The sequence below is a fragment of the Pongo pygmaeus genome, chromosome 8 (assembly GCF_028885625.2).
Source record: "Pongo pygmaeus isolate AG05252 chromosome 8, NHGRI_mPonPyg2-v2.0_pri, whole genome shotgun sequence".
NCBI lineage: Eukaryota > Metazoa > Chordata > Mammalia > Primates > Hominidae > Pongo > Pongo pygmaeus.
In genome coordinates, this window is record NC_072381.2 from 58,240,315 (window position 1) to 58,250,760 (window position 10,446).

The 10,446-nt window shown below is 45.8% G+C and overlaps 1 protein-coding gene across 1 annotated transcript in view; it reads left to right on the forward strand.

Annotated features, from left to right (window-relative positions):
* The first annotated feature begins 6,882 nt into the window (after nucleotides 1–6,882).
* The window catches only part of LRIT1 (leucine rich repeat, Ig-like and transmembrane domains 1), a 33,251-nt gene continuing 29,687 nt past the window's right edge, over nucleotides 6,883–10,446 (forward strand). The window contains exon 1 of the mRNA XM_054435778.1: nucleotides 6,883–6,915. Within this exon, the coding sequence (XP_054291753.1) occupies nucleotides 6,911–6,915 (5 nt within the window). The 5' untranslated portion in view covers nucleotides 6,883–6,910. The remainder of the gene's footprint in view (nucleotides 6,916–10,446) is intronic.

Consider the following 10,446-nt stretch of genomic DNA (forward strand, 5'->3'; position numbering starts at 1 on the left):
TAAATTTAGCCTCAGTTTTCTCACATAGGCAAGATAATAAAACTTAAGATCATAATATTGTAATCTTAGTATTGTTCAGAGGCTTGGATATGTTGACACATGGAAAGCCCATAATAAAGGGTTAGACTCTGCTGTTTCATAATTATGAGTATTTATTCTTCTTACCTTCCTAACTTCAAGGAGTCCTTCAATCACTTCCTGTTTAACTCGAGAAGAGTTGGCAAATACACCTGCTAACAGCAACTGATAAACAATGTTATCTGTAGCTTTCTAATGCCTGAGCTTCTACAAAGGCCTTCTTTAAACCCAGGTAGGCTGAACAACAAGGTACTCTATCCATTGGGCTCATGCACTAACATCACTGTGAACAGAGAACAACACGTGCTGTCTGTGGCACTGGCCAGGTGTGAAGAGAGGGACTATGAGGCCGTTTTCCTGGAGTAGCTGGGGCATTAGAACTGGGGGAATGCAGGCAATCTCCGAACTTACCTAAAAAGAGATGCAACCCACAGACTCCTAGAAAGCAAACAGAGTGGACTGCAGATTTCTAAGGTGGTAGTCATGGGGGAGGAGGCTTATCCCCATTCACCATCTTAAACATTTGATAGGAGCAGTTATGCTGGGATTTCTTTAATTTATTTATATTTCCTGGTGTGTGTGTTTTTTTGTCTCAAAGAAAATGCTTCAGTTTTTTTTTTTTTTTTGGTGGGGGCAGTGGTGGGGGGAGATGAAGTGTTGCTCTGTCATCCAGGCTGTAGTGCAGTGGCACAATCTCGGCTCACTGCAACCTTCACCTCCCAGGTTCAAGCGATTCTCCTGCCTCAGCCTCCCAAGTAGCTGGGATTACAGGCACACGCCACCATTCCTGGCTAATTTTTGTATTTTTAATGGATATGGTTTTTATCATGTTGGCTAGGTTGGTCTTGAACTCCTGACCTCAAGTGATCCACCTGCCTCGGCTTCCCAAAGTGCTGGGATTACAGGCGTGAGCCACCATGCCCAGCCAAAGTGTAAGTCACCTACTTCCAGCAGGAATTGAACCGGTGACCTAAGGATTGCTTTAGTTTTTTTAAAAAAGTTTGAAAACAACTGATGTAATCCAACCCATCATAAATGAAAATGCAGCCCACAAAAATTCAGTGACTCACCCAAAGTCACACAGGAAGGCAGCAGCAAAGCTGGAACTCCAAAGTAGGTGTCTGTTCTGACCAGGAGACCAAGATTCTTTCTATGTCACCTGCTGCCTCCCTGTTAAGTCACCTCCCACAGCATCTGAAAAATTCTTAGCATGTGCTGACTTGAGTCATAGAATATCTTTGGTCGTAGATATATTGTCCCCAAGAATAAATTTATCCGATCATAGATGTTTGGATCTGCAGGGCATGGGGACTAGATTTAGGATCAAGAGGATGGATTCCAAACTCAGGTTCTGGTGGATTTGGGGTGCCATTTAACCTGTGCACATCTCAGCTTTTTCATCTGAAAAATGGGATTCTAAATTCTCTTCCTGCTACCTTTCTTTCATTGTTCTGAGGATCGCTCAAACAAAAGACATGAAAAAGATGTGTAATTGTAATGTATTCATTTAGATCTTCATTTATTCCTTTAGTAGCAGAATATTGATGCTCATGGCTTTATTTGGTTTAGAGAATCACTAGTTCTAACCTTCTCATCACAGGGTTTTTCTTCTGATTCCCGAGCTGTCAGGGAGAGGCTGTGCTAAGCGGCTGAAAGTTTGTCACTCTGTCCCACACCTAGAGGATGCCATGTGATGTGGGTGACTCCACCCAGGACAACTCCCTTCAGCTCTTGCTCATATTTCCAGATGCTCACTAGACCCAAATACCTGAGTATCTAAGAGGCATCTGTATTTACTCTCCCCCAAGCTTGGTTTGTCTTCCTCATCTTGGTATATGGAACCTCCAAAACCCTAGGTACCATCCTTATGTACTCCCATGTCCTCGATTCTCACCTCATTTACAAATGGAAATGGAAATTTTATCTTCAGCATCCATTCTGCCCTCTCCCACTACTCAGCAACTATGTCATTTGTGTAGGTCTGACTACACCCGTACCTTTATTGGTCCAAGAAAATTAAAATAATTTCACCCCCTTACCTATGGTGATGGTTTCCAGTAAATCCCATCTAAGCTAAGCTAATCAGTCCATTGGCAGCTGGGGATTAATGGGAGTATTAAGCCAACTATCATGTTCATTCTCCTGGAAACAGGGATTTGTTTAGAAGTGGTCCAATCAAGCCCCAACTCAAGATTTTTGTTTTATGGTTATTGGGAATGATGCTTGCTTCCTCCTATATGTGAACAGAACTAACTCACAATCATGTACGTATATTGTTCTCGGAGCCATTTTGGAGTTATTGATACAGTTAGCATAAGAATAAATGGACACATAGAGAGTGGGAGAGAGAAAGGGCAGGCCTGAGAATCACAGAAAAATAAACCTGGAGACCTGATCAAACCTTGCCTGAAGCCTCCACTCTTCCACTTTTCATTTGTGTGAATCTGTAAGTTGCACTTAGTTTTCAGACTGTTAATATTTACATTTTCTGTTACCTGAAATCAAAAGCACCCAAACTGATTAACTTACTTAAACTACTAGCAAGTCATGTAATATCTGTTTCCAAAACTGTGAACCAAATCTGTCCATATCTCACTGTTATCGTCACCACCACCTAGTTCAAGGCAGCAGCATCTTTGGTCTGGACTATTGTAACAATCCCTACTTCAATTTTCAGCCTCTACTGTTCAATGTAGCCCCCAAACAGCAGCCAGAGAGATCAGTTAAAAATGGAAACCAGACCTGGTTACTTTCTTGATGAAAACCTTTCAAAGATTTTCATTTGCTCTTAAAATAAAACTCACTGTTCCCCTTCCCCATCCCAGCCAGCCCTACTGGACGGACATGGCCCCTGCGTCTCCTGTTGCTTCTCTTTGGGCTTTCTGCCCCAGCCTCATGCCTCTCCTCGAACAGCCACTCCCTTTCCCACTTGCTGTTTCCTCTGCCTGAAATATTTTCCTTTTGCCCTCACCTGACAGCCTTATTATTATCCTTTAAGTCACAGCTCGAATATCACCTCTTCAGAGAGGTCTTTCCCAACCACCTCTCCCAGCTTCCCCATCTGTTCCCTAGTTTATGTCTTCCAAAGTGCTTATCAAAATTTGTAACGATTTCTTTTATACATTTACTTGTTTTATACATTTACTTGTTTATTGTCAGTACAATGTAAGCCCCTCATGAGGACCTTGTCTGTCTTGTTTAAACTTTGTCCTTGACTTACAGTTAGGCTCAATAAATATTTGTTGAATTGTTGTTGAATGGTGAACACCCAACAGCTGTGCTGCAACAGGAAATGCCATAGGGAGGTGCATCAGAGCGCCACCCAGTGGCATCTTAGGCCTGGCATGGAGGTTTTCAGAGATCAGTCCAATGACACAACTGGAAACATTGATCTGAATCATCTGGCAGGTGAGAGACAATGAACACCCAGTCGGAGGCTGGGAAGTGATGGAGGGGCAGCTAGGATCATAATCGGTTGCTTTGGCTGAACACACTGCAACTTCAGTAACATTGGTTTACTTGGGAGTTTGTTAAAAATGCACCCTTGGTCCCTACCCAGGCCTACTGAACCAGAGTCTGCATTTAACAAGATCCCAGGTGATTTGTGTGCACCGAAGAGTTTGAGAAGTGCTGCTCCACAGCACCTTGGATGTGCACTGCCTGCACTGATATCCAAAAATCCCTGTGCCAGGAGGCACAAAGCAAGCTTTCCCATTTACTGTACGACCTTAAGTAGTATTATTAACCTCTTATTCTTTAGTGCGTCCGCTAAAAGCCCTGGCCCTGTTATCTTGTGGATGATATCATGATAATAAAATAAAAAGCCTTGGGCTGAGGCTCTCCCGTTGGCCTATGGTCTTTGGAATGTGGGGGAATTAGTAAGAGAAAGATGACAGCAAGCCATAGAACAAGAGCAAGTGAAGAAGAATGAACACCTAGAGAGAAATATATATCAACAGCAAACAATGGCCTCAGAGATAACTCAGAGTAAATCTCAGTTAAATCACTCTTCATGAAACAGAACTGTTCATACCACTCCCCAAAAGTGGTGGTTCTCACTTATGGCTGCATATTAGAATCACCTGGGAGCTTAAAAAGCCCAAGCCAGTCAGCCCTTTAAACCTACCACATCAGAATCTGTGCCAGGGACCTTGACAGCTATAATCTGTAAGGCTCTCTGGTGCTTCTCAAGTTTTAAGGTGCACACAAACCAACTCTGGGGGGTTGTTAAAATGAAGATTTGGATTAAGGAGTTCTGAGCTGGGCCCTGAGACTTGAGGGCCTGAGACATTTCTTTTTAAAAAATTTTTATTTTATGTATGTATGTATGTATGTATGTATGTATGTATGTATGTGTGTATGTATGTATTTACAGAGACAAGGTCCCGCTATGTTGCCCTGGCTGGTGTCCAGCTCTTGGACTCAAGTGATCCTCCCATCTCAGCCTCCCAAAGTGCTGGGATTACAGGCATGAGCCACCACGCCCAACCCTGAGACATTTCGAACAAGCTCCCAAATGAGGTTGGGGCTTCCGGTGTAGGGATAACACGTTGAGTCACCAGGCCCCAGGTGATTCAAATGTACAAACAAAGTTGAGAACTGTGCTTGTGAGGATGTTGTGGGGATTAAATGAGGGAGTAGTTGGGACACCTGTGGTGTGTAATCGCCAGTCAATTATCATAATTCTTCTACACACCCTTTTCTTGAGTGACAGCAAAGAGTAGATGATTGAAGTCCCTGATGGAACATACCTAATATCTATTGAGCACCTACTATGTACCATGTGCTTTAAAGTATGTCACCCAAATGAGTCCATTTTTGTGGATGTGGAACAAACTCAGAGATAAAAGATTTGCTCGAACTTGTTTAAACATTTGTTAAAAAATACTATTCAGTGACACTTGTGAAAGCATGGTAAAGACTTTATTCAGGACCATCGCTATAGGTGTAGGGACAGCTGCAGTGGAATGTTGCGATGGGTGAGAGAGATGGACAAGTGCGAAATGATAGCTCAGGAGCAGGGTGTGGTTTGCTGGATGGAAAATTACTAAGATGAAACATCAAGAATAAAGGGGATTCTGGCTAAACCTATCGAACAAGATTCTTGCTGAAGACAGGCCAGGGTGATCAGAAATCACCTGGGGGATGGTGCAGGCTGAGGAACCTGATCAGATATCGAGGGCTGATGGTTCTTGCTAAACTAACTTAATAGGGTTCTTTGCTAGAACTGGGTGTTACAAGGAAGTTCAGAGATGGGCCTAGAAGAAGGTTCAAGAGCCTGACTCAAGTTTGGTGAAGCAGAGAATCTTTGTCACGTTGAATAAATGGTAAATCCTGGATTCATGCCCAGGGATTTCCAACACCCAAAGCTGAGCCCTTTCCAATCTGCCAAGCTGGCTGTGATCTAGAAGGCGAAGGCAGTGCATGTGTTGGACAGCTGCAGAGGGCAGGGCAGCTGAGCTGAGGATGCTGTGCAGGGGACAATGGAGGCCATTGTGAGAGCTGCCAGGTGGACGGAGGGAAGAGCAGGTGTGTGATGTTGGGGCCAAGGAGCAGCTTAAGAGGGGAGCAGCAAGTTACCTCAACCGAGAACAGAGGGAAGACTTAAGGATTATATCTCTGGCCTTCACCCAGGGCTTTCCCAGCCCTCGTTACCTTAGAAACATTGCCCACATTTGCCAAATGTCATTTATTGTGCCTCTGCCTGAGGTGTGGGGTGCTTCTCTGAACCCTCCTGCCCCACACCCCATAGTTTGCAGTGTGCTTCCACCTATGATCACAGCATGAGGGGTAATCACCACTACTTTTCAGATGAACAATCCCAGGTCGGAGAAATCCAGGGACTGCCCTGACTTATCAGTCAGACAAAGACAAAACCCAGGCCCAGACCTCTTATCAAAATGCTGTGGTGTGCGGGGCTTTGGAGGCCTCCATTTGGCTAGACATTCAATGGCTGTTCTATAGGCAGAGAAAAGGGACTGATTCCACGGGGCCATCAAAGACTCTTCTGGCCAATGTGCATGACACTGTGTTTCCTTTAAGAAAGAGAGAGATGTGGAATCATGTCATCATTTGAGGTAGAAACAGCTAAGCGTCAGGCTTCTTCTGTACCACGAGCAGGCAAAGGAAAACGTGTCGGAAATCCTGCAGGAATCAATAACCCACCCACGCGGCCTCGCCAGGAGACCCCCAGGCTCTGCGGAGAGGCACTACCATCAGTGCTGGCAGCTCAGGATGCACTGATCATTGAGAGGGCACTGCCACCTTGTGGTGTCTACTGAGCACTGAGCCACCGTCACATTCTGCCCAGTGCGAGTATTTATGCATGTCGGATCTCTGCTTTTCCCTTCTTCTCTCTTAATTTACCTTAGATGATGGGACATATAATAGTGATATTTACATACACAGGGAACACAAGAAGGGAGACAGTTGTTGTGGGAAGCAGAGTGAGCCTGTATTTGAGAGAATTGGACCAGGAGTATCTCTGACAGGGAGAATAGCAGAAATTCTATTAATTATGTGGCAAAAAGAAAGATATGAATAAATTAGGCCAACTTCTTTGCCAATGAATTTATTTATCTATATAGAAAATTTGCAGGATCTCTTTTCCCTTTAACAGGGTATATAGATACTGTATAGTTCAGGCAGTATCTAGTTGGTATCTACTTTCTTGCTAGACAATCAAATGCACAGCCCTTTCCCTCCCCAGGAAAATTGTGCCAGTGAAGGTCTCCGGAAGGGGCCAATCCTTTACCTTGGTTACAACTTTCTACTTTATTTGTGATGTCACGTCCATTTGGCAATAGGCAGAGCCATCTTTCCCAGCAAGAGGATGAGGTGGGTGATAATATTCTACTGTACTTACATTTCTTCGTGAAAGAACTCAAATACATTCTACAATCAATGGATCTTAGAGTGGGAGGGGATCTTAGAAGGCAAATTTTATAACTTTTAAATGGGATTTTTACAATCCCTGGGTTATGCAGAATTGGCACTGGGTATTCCGGGGCTGGGGGCACCAGCTGGGCTGTTGGTCCCCTCCATTATCATCTGTTTCAATGATGAGCTTTGATGTAACATTGTATTAGTTTGTTAAAGCTGCTGTAACAAAATACATAGACTGGGTGGCTCAAGCAACAGAAATTTATTTTGCACATTTCTGGAGGCTGGAAGTCGGAGATCAAGGTGCCGGCAGTGTTGGTGTCTGGTAAGGGCTCTCTCCTTGGGCTGGGCCAACTTTTCACAGTGAACTCACATGGTCTTTCCTGGACATATGCGTGGGGTAGGAGAAGAGGGAGCTCCGGCTCTCCGGTGTCTCTTCTCATAAGGACACAATCCTATGGGATCAGGGCTCCACTCTTACGACCTCATTTAACTGTACTGGGTTTCAACATAGGTATTTCAGGGGACACAAACATTCAGTCCACCACAAACATCTAGTTTGGAGAAAAAAAATTCGACAGTGTTTGAGAATCTTCTGCCTGTGTCAGAGCCCCGGGGGACTGAGATGATGGAGGGGATGGGCCAGAGGGGGTCTTGACTCCCAAGGTTACCCAGCAAGGGGATGGCAAAGCCTGGTCACACTACAGGAGTGCATGTTATGGGGTCTTCCTCTGTGGATGCCAATTTAGGGAAAACTGTTCTTAGAAATAATGGTGGTTTTCTTACATAGGACTATGTGGTTTTAAAAAAATAGAGAGAGAAAGAAAGAAAACAAAAAAAATGGGGATTTCCAAATCAAACAGAAAACTTTAAAAATCCAGAATGGGGCTAAAATCGGCTACACATTGAAATTCAGTGGGTGATAATTCTCTTGAAATACAATTAAACCAAGTACACAATGAAGCATAGAGTGCACGCTTAATTTATCTAGAGCCAGGGATAACTGTTTAGTTTTGTGATAAGGACTTGCGGAGATTCTGAAGGAAATTTCTGGGCTATCTTGATAACCCTACTATTATACCTGATTTCACTTACTTGGACATGGGCTGTACCGTAATTTCTATCTTTGATTTCCTAGCTATTGTTAACACCTGTATTTTACTCACAAGTGTAACGAAGAGACAAAGAGAAGTGGACATTTTCTGGCAGTATCTGGAAAGGATCTTGGTATTGCGTCGTCACATCGAGCACGTGTCTGACACATAGCAGCTGTTCAGTAGATATGTATTGGATGGATAGGTGAATATGTCAGAACTAAGTGACACAGACAGGGATTCAGGGGGTCAAATGCGTGCTGGCTTAAAAATTAGGAAGTGATTGCTGAAGGTGGCATTTTCTGGTGCTTGGTGCTTGCTGGTTCTGGACGTCCACCTCCTGGTGGCCTCTTCCAAGTCCAGTCTGTGTGTCTGCGTATCAGTGTGGTCTTTGGTGTAGAGTGTGGCTAGACGCCAGGGCAGGGGAAGTTAGGCTGGTTCCCTGGGCCTCCAGTGAAGATGCCCTGAGCCCTCGAGCTCTGCAGATGAGGCTCTAGCACAGTCTCTGCTATTTTCACTCTTCTTTCTTCCTTCCTGACTTCTCCAGACTCGGTCTTCTCATCTTGCTCTTGTTCCCCTTTCCACAATGTGGCCCCAGTTCTCCAGGGCTGCACGGAACTTGGAGAGAGCACTGTGGTGCTAGTGATGACTAACACGGGTGGGGGGACCTTGTTGGTGTGTCCCCCTAAAATTCATTGTGTCTGCAGGGGGTGGCATTAAGGGGACACAAGTGAATGGAGAAAAAAGACCTAGGGGTGCCCAGGAAAGGGTGAGCAGTTGCTCCAGAGGAGCCTAGCAGGGAGGCAGGAGAGGAAGACTGGTGGGGAATGACGTTCAGCAAACTCAGACTGATGGGGTTTATCTATTCCTCCTCTCCACTCTGTGGGACGGAGCTTGCTTTCTCCCGCCTCCACAGTCCTGGGTCAGCTGCGCCTTCATCATCAGACTTCCTCAGTCACCTTGCCCACCATCTCCATTTCCCTGCAGGGCCCCGGGTCTCACCAGATACACAGATATACATTCAGGGATGGGGACTCCTACATTAGTGTCACAAACCCGGAGGCCCACAGGCTTTGCAGGGAACATACAACTACAGCCAGGGATAAAACACTTGAAGGAGGTAGAAGTAATATTTTTCTTTACATGTTTTTGTGATTGCAAAAGTGGTACATATTCATTGTAGAAAATCAGCAGAGAGCTTGAGGACAGTGAATCCATCACCCTAGGGGTTGGGCAGAGCAAAGTGAGCCTGAGAAGGATTTAGGCCTTTGAGGGCTGTGGTCTAACTTCTACCAGGCCAAGTGCCAGGGATGGGCGGATTTTGATTCCTATCCCAGCTCAGGGACTGTGCCAAGGGCCCACAGGGAGGTGGACTTCAGACAGGATTCAGCCACTTCCTTTGTCCTCTTCCCCCAGAGGCAGTTGAGCTGCTTAAAAGAAGGCAGGGGTGCAGGGGAGGTTGTGCGGCCAGTGGGAAGGAGTGCAGAGGAGAAGCCCTGCATGCAGTGTCACAGGGGACAAAGATCCTAAAAGTGCTTGGGAACATGGACAGGAGAGCCCGAAGGTGATGAGTCTCCCCAAGCCCACTCCATGAGTGGGAATTGGGGGGTGTGGGCCGACATGGGGCTTCTGAAGTGAGTAGCTTCAGGCGAGACTGTGGTCATTCCTCACCAGGTGCTGCTTCAGCCCTTCCCATCTCCTGCCAACCCAGGCCAAGGTGGCCATTCCCAAGCCCTCCTTTCCCTCCTGCAGGAAGCCTTGGGGATGCAGGGCTTAAGCTTAAGCCATCCCTGAAAGCAGCCTGACCAAACCACCTTCCTCCCTGCCTCTCCTCTGAGCACGGATGAGGACGCTGACGTGTTTGGCCTTGTCTCCTTCTCTTGGGGACCCGGGATGGCTCTTGTCACAAACCCAGAGGCCCACAGGATCCACAGGGGACACAGGCACTGTGGTTGACAGAAGGGCATGTGTCCTGGGCAAAGGGCCGAGCTGCCCTGAGCTCTACAAACTGTAACCATGTAGGAAGGCAGCCTGGTAAAACCTCATCTTCTGACATCTGGATTTAAATAAATTGTCCTGATTTTTAAATGTTGGCAACGAACCTCAAAACATTTTAAAGCAATGTGCAGGCCAAGCCCCATATTACCAGAGGCTGTCTTTGACTGGCATGTACTGGTGGCTGATACTCCGTGAGCACTTACCATGCCAGGGAATGTTCTGGTCCTTTCTGTGCAGTCAAGTTGCCACTTCCATCATCTCACCTCCCAACTTGGGAAACAATGCACAGGCAGAGGAAGTGACAGGCAGCAGATCATGATTTAATACGCAGTGTTTGAATGCTGGCAGCCTGGCTTGAGCTCCCATAAGCAAACCCCGGGGCTTTTACCCCTTT